General features: G+C 42.9%; 3 protein-coding genes and 1 long non-coding RNA gene across 4 annotated transcripts in view; 3 read left to right on the top strand and 1 right to left on the bottom strand.

The window, feature by feature from the left end:
• Positions 1 to 430: 430 nt before the first annotated feature.
• On the top strand, positions 431 to 2,223 carry LOC136421087 (G-protein coupled receptor 52-like). The gene is made up of 3 exons (XM_066408235.1): positions 431 to 859; positions 1,487 to 2,112; positions 2,190 to 2,223. The coding sequence occupies exons 1-3, from the start codon at positions 545 to 547 to the stop codon at positions 2,221 to 2,223; spliced, it is 975 nt and encodes a 324-aa protein (XP_066264332.1). The 5' UTR covers positions 431 to 544.
• Positions 2,224 to 3,325: 1,102 nt separating this feature from the next.
• On the top strand, positions 3,326 to 8,242 carry LOC136420858 (uncharacterized). Its single transcript, XM_066407970.1, has 3 exons — positions 3,326 to 4,444; positions 5,385 to 6,402; positions 7,074 to 8,242. Exons 1-3 carry the CDS (start codon positions 4,040 to 4,042, stop codon positions 7,283 to 7,285), a joined length of 1,635 nt encoding a protein of 544 aa, XP_066264067.1. The 5' UTR covers positions 3,326 to 4,039; the 3' UTR covers positions 7,286 to 8,242.
• On the bottom strand, positions 7,702 to 8,870 carry LOC136420859 (uncharacterized). Its single transcript, XR_010753334.1, has 2 exons — positions 8,404 to 8,870; positions 7,702 to 8,163 (listed from the first exon to the last, which is right to left on the bottom strand). It is a non-coding gene; the product is annotated as an uncharacterized lncRNA (long non-coding RNA).
• A 4,938-nt stretch (positions 8,871 to 13,808) lies between these two features.
• Positions 13,809 to 16,043, top strand: part of LOC136449276 (dipeptidyl peptidase 4-like) — a 33,184-nt gene continuing 30,949 nt past the window's right edge. Inside the window, exon 1 of the mRNA XM_066449244.1 lies at positions 13,809 to 13,979. Coding sequence (XP_066305341.1) covers positions 13,977 to 13,979 — 3 coding nt within the window. The 5' untranslated portion in view covers positions 13,809 to 13,976. The remainder of the gene's footprint in view (positions 13,980 to 16,043) is intronic.

The raw sequence follows: 16,043 nt of genomic DNA, 5'->3' as shown, positions 1-16,043 counted from the left end.
TAGAAGCAATGCCAATCTAGTAAAGTGAAATTCTTGCTCATATTATCATACCAGGGAGATTATTCATACTGTCAATATTTTTCTGACTGTGCTTGTATCCATAACATAAGCTCTGTTACCCGAGACATAACTGTCTGCAACCAGTGTTTACATAATTGCTGACATGCAGTGTTTGATGATCATGAGGAATTTTATCTTAGAAAAACAGTGTCCATAATTGTCTGAGGGGACGTACTTGACAAGTCTGAAAGGACATCATGACATGCGTGACATGAGATGACATCCTGCAAATATACGTGCAGAAAATGCATTTGTCACATCACAGGCGGAAGGCCAAGAAATTTTCGTTGAGTTGCCCGTACGATAGAACTGCCCGAGCTGGTGCTGTAGTTTTGAGCTTGACCCGAACTGAAGTACTTGACCAGGCATCACACGGCACGTGGTTACAACATAAAATTGTGGTATGGATTAACACTTCATTCTGCCAATTGCCGTACTTTGCTCTCACTAAAAGTCCTTATCCTAATGATTAAGGACTGTGACAATGAATCTGACAGAGTCGCCAAGTTTGAGTACTCCAACATCTCTGAAAAACGTTACTGAACCCTCTGACGTCGCAACCACCGGGCATGGAAAGACTGCTGCACTCATTATCATCATGGTGGCGTCCCTCGTCCTGAACGTCCTGGTGATCGTGGTGATCTTTCGTAGAAAGACGGTCCTGAGGACGAACCACTCCACGCTGATCCTGCACATGACGCTGTCCGAGCTTGGCCTGACCGTCGCCTGTATGCCGCTGACCATCTTGTCTGTCTTTGACAATGGAGCAACGCTGAAGGGGTCAATGCCACTATGTATGGTAGGTACATGTACAGTTACTTCCTACAAGAATATAATTAGAAATGCCTCTTATTCCATTTTCCAAGGAGTCTTTCCTATTGTGTAATGTTCATAGATAAAAACAAGCTATTCTTTGCTCAGAAAAAAAGTGAATCTCTCATTGTTCATGACGTATAAGGAAACATGGTGAATAATAAAATGTTTGATATAGAAATCTAGAAGCTGTGTGAATAAAAGATAATCTCGAAAGGTTACCAAATGCAGAGACCACGGTGAATTGAATGAAGGCATGTCAGATGTTGGGATGTCCCTGTAGCTCAACTGGTAGGAACCTCACAGTTGAGCTCCTAGTTCCGATTAGTTGCTAACTGGGAGACCCTGTTTCAAATCCTGGGAAGGACATCTTGGGGCAGTTGGGGCTGCACACATCTTTCGAAAGGGACATAAAACGGGGGTCCCGTGTTCAAGGAGGTGACTCGAGCATGTTAAAGGAGATAGCAACCCCTTGCTGTAAAAAATACTTTGCTGTATAAACAGCAAGGAAACTTGCCCTAGGTGCCACTACACGCTACAAGGTGAGCAACAATGATGTTGAAAGTCCTTAATGATGTCGTCGTTTTAACCAAAAGTCATCTTTACTTCCCAGGTAAATGGCTTTACATCCGTTACCTTCCCAATCTGCTCAACAATGCTCCTGTCCATCGTCTCCATTGATCGCTATTTCGCCATCTGTAAGGCTGCCCACTACCCCACCAAACTGTCCCCCTTCCGGCTGAAGCTTGTGGTCACCTGTGTGTGGATGTTCTCTTGCCTGGGCGGACTTTTCCCATTCTTCGGCTGGTCGCGTTACAGATACCACCCCAGAACCTTCCATTGTTCTCCTGACTGGGGCATTGTCAGCTATCGTCTGACTTGTGCCTTCATCGGTTTAGTGGTACCAAGTCTCATCATATTGTTTTGTTACATGTCAATCTTCATTTTTGTCAGAAGGAGTTATAGACGGTTAAATGCTTGGAGGGACCACGGCAGAGAGGTTCATAGCTCAAACAGTCGCCCCTCAAGTGCTTTGCACTCCATACCTAGTACTTCTCAAAATTGTTTCTTTTCAAAAAGTAACAACGTCAAACCGCAGCTTTCCACGAGAGTGAAGATGTCTCTCACAGAGAACAAAAGGTTAGATCCTCCTGCCATCAATTTCTCTGATAATAAACAGGGTCTAGGACAAGGACAGTACAATGCGAGCAAGCGTCGGATCACTATCGTTGTCGAACGGTATGACAGCTGCCATGACTCAGATTCAATAGAAGATGAAGACCTGGTGTCGTCTTCTTTTCGCGAACACTGTAAAGACACCAGCTGTACAGCAGTTTCGTCTGTAACTGAAAATAAGGCAAAACTCGGCCCAGCAAAATTGGCCTGGGCCAAAGGGAGAGACTACCTCTCGGTACCAAAGCGTGACAAGATTGAGGGACACTATCCGAGACATTCAAACCAAAGAAAGGAAGAAGAAAAATTTTACAGGGTTGCAGCTACAAGCACGCTTTTTACATCGCACATGTCAGGAGAGCCACTTCTTGCTTCTGATGAGTATCAGGATGTTAGAAGTTCTTCAAGAAATCTCAGCATGTCCAGTAGTAACCGAGAACTGGATCGGAGCCAGAGTCCTGGAGAAAATGAGTATCGCAGAGAAAGACAGCAAAAGATAGAGAGAAGGGTGGCCCTTACTGGTAGGTATTTAACATTATACTCGTCTGACAGTATGTATCAGGCATTCTTTTGTAGAAGAAATTATATGTTACTTTATTTGCCTTTCTGATCCTAGAATATCAGCCTGCTTTGTATCACACAATAGTTTTCTCTATGTAGCCTTCTGTGCATTACTTTGCCTTCTACAACATATCACGACCAGACAAAACCTTGCATGTTGTAACAGTGTAACTTGTCCAGATCTTTTAGCCTTGTGGTTAGTGTGTTGGGTTTGTAACCTGGCGGCCCAAATTGATTTATCTGGAGCCAAGAGACTATACTACTCGCCTGATGCATTTCAATGTAGCTGGAATTGCATTCATCAACTGAAATATGCAGCACAGCCAGTATGTATCCTCTTCTGTTCCAGGGGCCATACTGATCCTGACGCACTTTGCTTGCTGGTTGCCGTACACCATCATTTTTGGTGGAGTTGTGCAGGGGCTCCCTTCATGGGCCCTGACTCTGGTGATGTGGGTGGCCTATTGTAGTACTATCGTGTGTCCCGTGGTTTATGCACTGACTCACAAACAAATCATTAGAGGCATCCGTAGAATGTGTTTGTGTGGTGTGCACAGCACTGAATAGTTATGCAAGAAAAGTTCAGAATGGATAAAGTAAGAGTCTTCTAGACGGTTGGATTGGTCAGCTGTGTGACGAGTTATGAATAGTTATTGACGTAAGCAAATATGGAACATGGTGTTTTAACCTTTAGCATACTGAAGCAGCCGTTTGGCACCCCATTCTTTATTGGTTACAGAGAAAGGCAGCTTGGAGTAGGTTAATAGCTTATGTTGTGTATGAAACTTTGTCATAACTTCAGCACTCATCATATCACAAACCCTTTTGTACCTTTTTATTCTCAGAAAAGCAAACTTGATACAGGGAAAGAGCTTGATTGTCATAATATCAATATGGTCCCTTTTTCTTCACCTGGACAATGGCTGTGTATAGTATGCATGTAGTCTAAATATTAAATCAGTCACTATAGACTCAAGTTCATGCAATTAAGGTTATGCAATGTTGACATAACGGAAGTGCGAGATTAAGTACTGGAGATGCACAGCTTTACATGTACATACAGGACATGCCACAGGGACAGACGTGTGCAGCAGTTCCTCCAGAACCTTACTAGATTGTTTATTTGACTGCCAGTCATTGACAGTTTCTTGTCCTTGGTTAAAAAGAAAAAACTGCAGTGGTTCGGACATGTGTCTAGGGCGAAAGGCACTCTTGCATACACAATCCTTCAGGGAAAAGCGGAGGGTGCGCGGCCGCGGGGACGTCCCCGTCGGTCGTGGATCTCAGATCTAAAGGAGTGGACCGGTCATTCAGTCAACCAGATGACCAAACTGGTGGAAGACCGCCAGCAGTGGAGAGCCTTCACAGAAACCTATGCTGCCCCGACGGCTGACTAAGCTATGGGAGAGAGTGAGTGAGTCATTAACTTTCGATGGCAGATATTATTGTCAAGATCTTCAACATGTCCACTGTGACTGGCATGCCCTGTTCTGAGACTTATTTATCCTCCACCATAACCAATGGGCCATCTTGCAATTTCACAACTCCATCGTTTGCAACTACTGTCAGCGAGTCCTCAACGATGGAGACATCCACATTCAACAGGTATGGGGCGGTGACCTCTCTCGTGATTATAATGGTTGTCTCTGTCGTTCTTAACGGCTTGGTGATTGTGACGATGCTGCAAAGAAAAGTGATGTTGAAGAGCAACCATTCGCTACTCGTACTGAACATGGCGTTGTCTGGGTTTGGACTGAGCGTCATCTGTGAGCCGATCACCCTGCTGTCTCTGATTGATGGAGGGACTGCTGTAAAGGACTCCACAGCGTTGTGTATGGTGAGTACATTCTGGGTTTCTCCTTTCCAAGATGTACATAATATCTCTTTTTTTCTCTGTAAATTAACTATCAGACACCATTTTGGTATTACAATCATCAAATGTGCATTTCCCTCTTCAATGCCATGTACACTTAATACCTGAGCATTGTAAATTCCATTCGCATGCCCAATAATCCACTATTGAGGTAAAACAATCTCAGCGCAAATAGACATGAAGATCCTTGCCTAGTCTTTTCTTTATCATCATTCAGTGGGGTTCTAACACATGTTTTTAAAGATATTGGAGCCATGGATCTGGCATTTAAGCTATCCTCCTTGTTCCTTGGCTTAATATTATATTTTCTGTATTTACAGCGAATTCTCTAGAGGGTATTACAGTACGCTCACATTAAGATGATAATTTTTATCTCAAAAGTGCGTTAACTAGAATAGTGATGACCAAATATACCACGACTCTGACAGGGAACGGCTAATTACACTATGTAAAGATATACACTGAGAAGCAAATAACTTGTTGCTGTGCCATGGCCCAGTCAGTAAACGTCTAATTATGACACATTACGATATTTGCAAACAAGACATCGTGAAACGTGAGCCAGCATGCTATCATTTCATAGTTCTGCTTATATTATACCTGATTTGTTTATCTACAAGACATTTTAATACTCATTGGGTTATAGCTATTCCTCTTTAAGTATACAATGTATTAAGACATAGATCATCTTTTGTGATATATTTGTGTACATGTAGACGATATTGCATTTTTTGGGTTTTAATTGGACCTTTATTCATGAGAAACCCAAATCGGCCTGCAGGCTGCTTTTCATTGAGGTCATGAGTGAAGAGGTAATGTCAGACAAAATAATAACAAAGATACTGATTGTATCTCCATTCACTTGACCCCTATGAGTGAAACAAAGATTTCTTTATTTTTTCAGATAAACGGCTTCACATCGACGATGTTCCCACTGTTGACAACGCTGCTTCTCTCCCTCGTCTCCATCGATCGCTATCTTGTCATCTGCAAACCCCACGCGGACGTCTTGTCCCGTCTCCGGTTGAAGATCATCCTGGCTGTCGTGTGGCTGTTCAGTGCCTTGTACGGTCTACCTCCATTGGTTGGTTGGTCCAAGTACGAATATCATCAAGGAACTTTCCACTGCTCTCCAGACTGGACTGTCCTCAGCTACCGTCTGACCTGCATATTTCTCGGACTTGCGGTTCCATCTACAGCCATCCTCTACTGCTACACGGCCATCTTCAAGTTTGTAAGACAGAATCACAGGAAGCTGAAAGCCTGGAGGGACAAGGGGACCGAAGTCCGCGGTTCGGCTACACTGCAGACGGCTGTCGAACCTTCCAAGAGACTTTCCATTCCGAGAAAATTCCTGAGAGGGAATGCCACGGCACCACTGGATGAGACTGTGGCTGCCACAGAGAAAACGTCTGTGGGGTTGCATAAAGATCACGACATTGAATGCCAACTTAGTTCATGCCATTCACAAGATGCAGTGCAAGTGGATCCCGCAAAGGATACAGCCAAACAACAGCAGGGTACCACATCAGTTGAACAGCATGACAGTGATCGTCCCTCAAATCTAAATACAGACAAGGAAGAACTGTCTCCACAGACAAGTGGCAATATCAACAGTTCACCGATGTTGAGACATAAAAAGAAGCCACATGAGTCCCAGGCGTTTCTCACAATTGTGAAGAGCAACAGACACGGCAGTTTTGACCAAATCCGTGGCGAGTCGTCGCAGCTGAGAGCAGAGCCATCAGAGTTCGTCACGGAGGGAATCACAGGTCTTTCGGTTTTCACCACCCAAACCTCCCGAGATACTCATCTTGTCCCAGACGGACGTCGAAGGGTTTTGGATAATCTTGAAACGTCGCGGAAGAAAGACCGGAAAGACAGAGAGAACCACAAGATACAAAGGAAGATAGCCCTATCTGGTAAGTAGAGACTAAAGTTAAGTTTCTTTTCAAACATTCAGTAACAACAGCAAATCACTAAGTTGAGCACATCAATAAAAGTTACACATCCAGATAATAAGATACGCCAATTGAATATGTTCGATTTTGATATGGATTATGTCTTATGCTTTATCATTTGGAAAGAAAACTCTCAGTTTTCTCATTGAACACCATTCAGTACCAAGGGCTGTCCTCTCATTGAACACCATTCAGTCGCAAGGACAGTCCTCTCATTGAAAACCATTCAGTACCAAGGATAATCCTCTCATTGAACACCATTCAGTACCAGGGACAGTCCTTTCATTGAACACCATTCAGTATCAAGGACAGCCCTCTCATTGAAAACCATTTAGTACCAAGAACAGACCTCTCATTGAAAAACCATTCAGTACCAGGGACAGTCCTCTCATTGAAAACCATTCAGTACCAGGGACAGTCCTCTCATTGGAAACCATTCAGTACCTGGGACAGTCCTCTCATTGGAAACCATTCAGTACCTGGGACAGCCTTGCTTTGACATATACTTTTCATACTAGTCTGGCACCAATCTTTGCAGGAGACAAAGGCAACCGAAACAAAAATAGTATCAAAGGGTGATGGCAATTAAGTCTTCACAACTAATTTCCTTCTTATTCTCTTCCATTTTCTAGCTGTTATCTACATTGGCAGTCATTTTGCCTGCTGGGGTCCCTACGTCTTCATCGTGGGTGGAGGAGGCTACGGCCTCCCGCTGTGGGTGCAGACTCTGGTCATGTGGCTTGCCTACTCCAGCTCTATCGTCTGCCCCGTGGTCTACGCGCTCAACAACAGGAAGATCCTTCAAGAGGTGCGGCGAGTGTGTCCGTGTGTTAAGAGGTCGTGATGACCCTTGTCAGTAAGAAAGGACCATAATCCTTGCAGGATCAAATGAGTCTAAAGTGTATGCTAACATAGTGTCATAATATTAATGTCAGAGTGCTATCACCTAGTGATATGTAGAACGAAAAGTTTGCAATGATAGGGCACAATTAGTTGTCTCTGTACACTGTGAACTTCTGTACTGTGTGTGTGTGTGTGGACTTTGAGACCCACTACTGCTATGATTAGAATTAAGTCTGGTCACCTAGACCATGCAACTAGTGTATATGATATATAATTCTCTGTCTAGGGTTAAATGCAAATGCTTGCAATTTCTCTTGAATTGTGTCATATGGTAAGTTAAGATTATTATATCTAGAATACAAGTGATAGCATAATTTATCATATACCTTTCAACCAGATAATGATGAAGCATGCATATATTGTAATTTAACCTGTGTATCTAATTATGTATGTAATACCAGATGTATGTAATACCAGATGTGATGTATGTAATACCAGATGAAACCTCATTGATATTATGATGATACGCATGTGCTATACATCAACCGTCAGTCTTTTGTACTGTATATTGTTGTCAATATGTTTGTCATAAACCTGATAGTATGTAAACTAATACAGACACATTGCTATCCTTTCATTAGTATTTGAATGTATACATAATCACAGTTTTAAAACAGTAGTAGTAACTGATTAAGATATACAGTAGTTACAATGTGCTGTCCTCTTTTGTATGCAGTTAAAGAGTTATGAGAATAGCAACACTACAGGAATAACACTACAATGAAGTGTTATGTCGTCCGCTCGGTTGTGACACTCGGCTCTGGTTGGCCTTTGCTTGTGACTGTGCACGTGGCTTTGTTTTTGTCTCTCCATCTTTTCCTGAAGAAGAATTTACAAATGTTATAAATGATGTATCATGACTTGCTACAATAAAGGAACACAACATATAGACAGCTTGCATCAGAACATGATTGCTGTTGCTCGGATAAGTTTCGACTGTATCCTGAGACCAGACTCTATTGAAAAAGAAAAGGGTAACCCAAACCAAACAGATCTATTTGTCTCCAGCAAGACATTGTAACACTTAACCCTAATCCCAGTTAACAGTTCACAGCTTACCTATTGCACTTTGCGTATGAATACCGGAGCTACCAACTCCTCCGAACGCGTTCTTAAGTGGTGTTGACAGATCAATATGGGTGGTTTTGGTAACCAGCTTCCTTAAGTCAGCAATTTCTGATTCCAGGCACTCTTTCTTCTTCAGACTGTCCTCCACCTTTTTGGTAAGCATTTTCATCGCTTCTGCATCCTCCTCAGATTTTGTAAGTCTGTCCTGGAGCATCTTTCTCAGGTTTGATTCCCGTCCAAGGCTCGCGTCGTGGTAGTTTTGCAACCTCGAATTTTCCAAGCGAAGCCTTTCAACCTCCTGGCGCAACCCACCTGTTGCCTCAAGCTGAAGGATCAGCTCTTTCCTCACATCTGCGCAGCATTTATTGCTAGCCAGCACTGTAAGGTTTTCAGCAGTAGACGGCTCCTCATCTTTAGTTTCAACTGTAAGACGAATCTCATCTTCTCTGGAAAGCCTGATGGCCTCGACGCCATTGGTCATCAACTCTCGGCGAACCGCGTCATTTCTAAGCACGAAAGCAGCGCGCTCCATACACGAAGCCGGGATCTGAATCGTCATGATAGTTCTGTCATCCAAGTCAGGATGAATACCATCTAGAAAAGCGTATTCAGGTGGAATGCCAACAGCTCTCGCCAGGTGGCTACGGAAAGCTTCCATCGTCGATCTGTTGATGTCCTTCATGCTTGCTCGAAGAATCAGCGCCAGTTGACGGAAACCCTTAGCTGGCTTTTCAGACGGCATGGCGCAGTGAATCTGATCCGAGAGTGTCTCAGCGTGTTGTAAAAGCAATTTGGTAAGGTCGTCTCTGCGCAGGCGCCAAAGCAGTGACGTCAGCAAGAGGGGATTGTCGGCGGTGATGATTCGGTTCATCTGGAGTTTGAGGACGAGCTCTAAGGGCGATTTCAGGCTGAAGTCACCAGGGAACCATCTTGAAATGATTGGATCTAGAGTGAAATGATTTATGGCAAACATTTAGAACTAGAGGAATGAAAAACGTAACTCTTTGTAACAATCAAACTCCTTTTGGAGAACAGAAAAAACATTCATAAATACAGATGAAAGGTTGTGCATAATTTCACTTGCGGTGTTGTATATATAGGGTTTGAAAACCGGGTGCGTTAGAGAAAAACAGCGACCACAAAGCTACCAATGCAAGTGAGATACACAACAACAAATACTGTCAGCGACACAAGAACAATGGTTACCCAACTATACAAGCAGATAACGGTTACTCAAGAAACTGGAAAAATTTGTAAACAGTTATACTTTTTAGGCAGTATCCGCGCTACCTTTGTAGTCCAACAGGCATTTAACTAAGAAAAACTATTAATCGACGTATATTAGCCGTATATGATAGTTCCTTTTTTATCACACAGAATGTTACTTGAAAATGCCAATCACCTTCCTTGAGAAGCGTCTTCAACTGCCGGGTGTCTTGAGGAGCCAAATGGTCACAGATTCTCCTCAGAACTGTTTGGAAATCTCGTCCCAAATCAGAAACGTTGTCCTGGGGTTTCTTGTCCCCGAATTGATCCGACATGTTCGGCGGTTTGAGCTGTCTTGTGATATGACGGCTCTGATATAGACACTTCGAAATTTTCACTTCGAGAACGTATCTACGAGAATGAACGACATTCAATGTCTGTGTGTTACTGTTACACCGTCATGATGTAGATCTAGCAGCGCATTGTAACATATTCAGCTTACGCAGTAGACTTTCGACTAAATTGTCCTCGAGATCTAACAACTGCGTTTGACGATATCCTTGATCCTTAAATCTGTCGCGTGCTTCAAAAAGTGTTCCTTTATAGTTTATGGCAGCAATACTTCGGTCGGACAAGCTTCCTCTCAGCGTATTACTTGTTGTCGTGCCTATTGCCTTGCCATTGTGTGTAACTTTTCATCATGCGTATGATGTTTCTATGTTCATGAAAAGAACATGAAATCTGTCACTAAATTATTTATGAAGAATTACATTGGTAAGGAGACGTTGCTTATGGTAATAACACCATGTATAGTATTTTTTGTTATGTTACAAATAAAGCAAATATTAGACTAGACGACACAATAGTCATAGCAGACAAAACAGTCTGGTTTCTGATGTGCAGACTGGATTTAAGTTTGGCACGTTAGGGGTTTAGTAATGTTGTATCTCTGTGAGGTAGTATGGTTTTCGTGTTCTTTGAATAAGTCCACAGCGGCGGCTACATTTGGCAGCTGCAGTTACATAAACAGTCGCGAGAGAGCATCTCACTACGTAAACCAGATACCATAAAGTTTTAGATTTAAGTCAGGAGACGACAAAATACTGCTGTGTTAAGTATGATTTGTGTATCCAGTCACTCTGATGATCTTGCTCTTACGTATGATATTCTACAAATCCAATCAACTTATTCATTAAAATTTGCCTTTGCCAAACCGGACAGTATCACTATAACATTATAGATATTTTTTTCTGTTCAAGTTTTGTGCATGTGTGTTGCTCGAAACGTCAAAGCAAAAACATGTTGGATTATCTATATACTTGTATGTAGGTTAATCCCTTTGTATACTCGTGTGTTTGCATGTACAGTTGTAGAAGACCTTCACAAAAGTCGCTGTACTTTTGTTGTGTCAATAAAGATCACAGGACTGGGACTTGAAGTGAATTGCAGCGCTGCATGATCTGACTCGACCATTTTTCTCAAACATTTCATCAAGCTGGTTCTCCACATACCACAAAAAGATCTCTGTCAGCACAATTGTTACGGATCATCCGATATGTGTATGGCAAACGTACACAGGTACTTCCGAATACCTTTTCATATATACCTACACTTATAGTATGCCCTTTCCCCGCCTTCAATATACACAAACCTGTATGGTCCCAGAACGTTAACTAGTAAACTCTTCAAGTAAAATTTGTATAGCAAACGTACACATATAAACTACGCACAAAAAGTTCGGAAACTTAACTTTGGTCGATCATATTTCGGTTATTTTTTTACTGATTTCAATGTATTACACATCATTTAAAAGCTTATTTGATTTCCTTTCCCATGATACCAAACTTATTGTGATTGCAAGTTCATGAAACGAGCATCAGGCCTGCCAAAGTCAGTGGGTCGAAGAAATAAAGTGCCCAGATTACCTTACTATAGTCAAACATGCTATTCCGTACATATTCTTCTGTTGATATTGACTTCTGTACGAGGGTATTGTGAAAAATCAACAAGAATAAACAAGACACATTCATGAAAGCTAAGTTTATTCTTTATCAAAACCAACAATCTGTGTCTTAGTAATGGGTTAGCTAGGAGTCTTAGTAACGGGTGATCAAGCCACGCGCTGTCACTACAGCACGGCACCTCCTCCTCATACTCGTCACCAGTCGCGCAATGCGATGCTGTGGGATAGCGTCCCATTCCTCCACCAGCAGTCGTCCTAGGTCAGCCAGCGTTGTTCTCTCGGTCACTCTTGCACGGACAGCTCGCCCAAGCTGATCCCATAGATGTTCGATGGGGTTCAGGTCCGGGCTCCATCCTCTCTACACCTGCATGCTGGAGATGGTCGGCGATGATCCCTGCCCGGTGTGGGCGGGCGTTATCATCTTGCAGCAAGGAATTCGGCCCCATGTTATGGAGGAATGGGATGGCCACCGGATCAAGTATTGCGTCACGATATCTTTCTGCATTGAGGGTTCATGGTACAAGTCTTGTCTTTCCCCTGGAGGTTATGCCTCCCCATACCCCAATGTTTGTTGTGAAACAATAACAAAAAATAACACCTGTTGATGACGATACCGTTGCAGGACGCAGGTGTTTATGTGGTGTAAACGATTGGATCTTCGATGTGCTAAAAATAACATTGGATGTTCTGTGTGCTAGAAATAACCTTGGATGGTCTGTGTTCTAAAAATAACCTTAGAACCTGAGCAAACAGTCTATTGAATCATCATCCGCGCCCAAACCGATAGGATGTCACAGCGCGCGCATGACACCAACAGGGAATTTTGGGCACTTTTTCTCCGTGACCCACTCACGTTATTAGTCCTGGTACTTGTTCCGTGGGTTTTCAATCACAATAAGTTTGGTATCATAGAACAGGGAATCACACAAGCTTTATAATGATATATAATGCATCAAAATCGGTAAAAAAACAACGGAGATATGATCAACCAAATTTAAGTTTCCGAACTTTTTGTGCGTAGTTTAGTTCTGAATATCTTTTCATATATGCCTACACTCTGTATGTTCTTTCCCCGCCTACAATGCACACAGACCTGAATGGTCCCTGGACCCAGAAAACACTCCAAGTTTGTTAATGATTATACCGAACCCAAACCCACCTGGCGGACAAGAAACGCAAAGGGCTACGGTAAACAGATACACATGGAACCTCTTAGTTCGCGCCGAACATCTGAGATTTATATTGCAAGGAAGCGACGCGGCACGATCACATATCACAACACCACGTGATTCCCGACGTGTCACTCACTAAGACTGACACTCGCGATGGGGGACCCAAAAGAGCCTCGGCCTCCGTAGCCTGCTATGTGACCCTCGGACCCTTTCAAACAACTGGCAAAGTTTTGTCAGTTTTGACAGCTGTGCCGTTTGGGTGGGGGTGTGAAAGGGGTAGGCGAAGTAACACATGTTGCTGTATGTCAGTCCAAGGATGCCTCTTAATTTAGCCAAATGTTCCTATATCCAATTTGTTTTCTTTCATACTAGTATTTAGTTAGCACAGCAGTATAGTGACAGTAAGCTCTGTTTTATACGGAGTAGACCGAATAACACAGAATATATTGGATGCATCTTTTTATTGAAAAACACCTGTCATAGACTATACAAGCTCAACATTCGAGTACAACATTCGAAACAGGGAATCGTATTCTTACCTATTGTAGATACAAAATACATTTGTACAATATGTAATGTTGGAAAAATATGGATGTCTTGGTGGGTAAGATTTGTTATGCAGAAAACAATGGCATTTTCTTTAGCTACAGGAGGCATGAAATGCATTTGCATGGTGGCTATATAGCGGTACATAGGATGGATTTAAACTAAGATGCGATATTACCTGATTTGCATGCTGATGATGGCACTGGACTGTGTGCAGTCACGACCAGGACACACTTAGTACATAGAATATATCAGTGCTTCTATGCATATTCGAGTTACCAGCTCTTGGAATTCAGTGCACCCCTTATATACAGTTGGGAATTACATTTTTTTGGCTATATGGTATTCATGTTTTCTTGGCATTTCTTGGGAATTTCCGTAACAGATCGTGAGCTGATAATGTTATCCTCTCAACTTGTCATACTCAATATACGATACGTTCAAAGTCTTTTTTCGCAAGGTGTTCCTAGAAACCTCATGCACACCCTTTCCCATTAGAGCTACGCCCCTTGGTTATACCGAAGGGCTGTAGTACCGAAGTGTATTGACTCGTACGAAAGGCGGGCACACACGGCAAACCGTTCGGTTTGTACATCAAGAGCGGTCTCCAGCCGACTTGTGACATTCTGTTCCTATAAGTCTTCAGGAGACGATCTCTGACGACAAGGTTGTGCGACATGGTAAGTCAGATTTACGACCAGTGTGCGTGTAACACACGACCTGGCAAAGGTTCGTGTTTCCGTATCATTTATGTGCGATACAAGGGCCATACATTCCATGTGGGAAACACGTTTTCGCGTTATAGAATCATTATCCATTCGATGCTTGAAAACGACTTCTTTATATGTGCTGGGAGTGATGTTAGACCGGCACCGTAGCACAGAGTAGGGCAGTCGCCCTTCGTCTTCAGACTCGGAGTAAATCAGGAGATAGAAATCACCAGTGTGCCCGGGGTCAGGTTATAAAATTGAATTCGTGCCTGCGGCCGGTTGTGTGAGAGAAACGATCTGAAGCTCCACATTAACCCCGCGTCATGAATAGATCAGAGATAACTTGACCCATGCCTTTTCTATGGAACTCTACCGCCCTGCGAGATTAGCTCCAACCATTAGGGCTCTACCGTTAATGTTTAAACCGGGAGCGCTGCAAACCTACATAAACGTCGCTCCCGTGACAAAGTGCTTTAATATTTCTTCCTTGAGTTGCGGTGACTCTACACCTGCCGTCATCGGTCAAGAGATTCTAATAGGACGCTTGGCTTTAAAGTATGTCCTAGGAACTGCCAAGTTCAACATGTATGGCGTTCAGCTGTTGCTGTAACCACTGAATAGTTAATCGTCATTTGAAATCTAACGGTTAGCACAATAACTGACAGGTTTCATACGCCCATGGCTGTCTTGTTTTCTGCCTGTAAAAACTCAAATAAAAATGTTCTGATAACGCAAGAAGGGTCTGCCTTCTTTCGCCGTAGGGAGTCCTAATTCTTCCTGACAGCAGGGGCTACCTAAACGTAGTAGTCTGAATATGTCGATAGATTCACTGTCAAACTCAAAGTGTGCGCGCTGATGTTTAAGTGAAAGAATCATTATCAAGTGCCGAGACACTAATTTCTCTGGGTGTTGTTTACGGGGCTTTTCACATGGAATTTCTGAAGGCTCTCCTTTTTTTGTCAGTGTTAACATTGGTCGATGCAAATCTGCCACGCTTGCACAATGTGAACGACAGAATAAGGCCAGTTGTGAACGTAGTTTAGAGCGTTGGATCTTCACAAAGCTTCACCGGACGTGAACTTGACGTCATACGATTTAACAAACAAACTTGAAAGGGTGCAAAGTTGTCCGTTTGGCTGTTGTGTGATGTTTACAATTAAGAACATGCTTACATCCGGGTCCGGTTCAAAGAAGTTACGGATTGGTGGGTTAAGAATGTTTTGGTTGGGTCCAGAACTGGGCGTTGTCCGGGCGTTTACATAGTTTATACCTAGTTAGTACCGTCACGTCATCATCTATGATAACATTATCTCAGCCGTTGATAGATTGGAAATGTTTATCAGAGAGTAAAGCGGTCTTAGATAGCCGATGCCATATTTCATAGTACAGTACCTGCACGCATGAAGTTGCGAGTGGTTCATTTGTTTATTAGAATTTACCATTGATTCAATGCTTAATGTATGGGATTAAAAACAGGCGACAACCACCTTTCCGCGTTGTCTTCCCCACTTACACCAAGTAATGACCCTGTAGCTCAACTGGTAGCAGCCTCACAATTGAGCTCCTGGTTCCAATTAGTTGGTAACTTGGAGACCTCGGTTCGAATCTGGGAAAGGAAATCCTGGTTGGAGCTGCATTCGTCTTTCGGGAAGGGACGTAAAATGGGGGTCCGTGATCGAGGAGGTGCATTGAGCACGTTAAAAGGGCACTACAACAGCCTCATCGTGGTACCTACTGGCTGTACTATTTTCGTACTTCAGGTGAATGTAATGCTACTTCTCATTAAATGTCACCAACGGTTAGCTTGCTCTATCTGGTACTACGGTAAGAAGGAAATCATCATGTTTACTGTAGAGAAGTGAATCATTTCATAATTTCCCCTTTTGTTGCTGCTGCTCTACCTTGTTCTGCTATTCCGTATAATACTTGATTTGCAACAGATCGAAAAGTTGAGGAATGAAGATGGCCATATGCATTGGATCCTTGTCTGTTTTACCGAAACACCCCTATTAACTTCAAGTTATCTAGTTAACG

Source organism: Branchiostoma lanceolatum, chromosome 15 (genome assembly GCF_035083965.1).
Source record: "Branchiostoma lanceolatum isolate klBraLanc5 chromosome 15, klBraLanc5.hap2, whole genome shotgun sequence".
Taxonomy (NCBI): Eukaryota; Metazoa; Chordata; class Leptocardii; order Amphioxiformes; family Branchiostomatidae; genus Branchiostoma; species Branchiostoma lanceolatum.
Note: the sequence above shows the minus strand (reverse complement) of the source record. Positions and strands in the feature narration are given on the sequence as shown.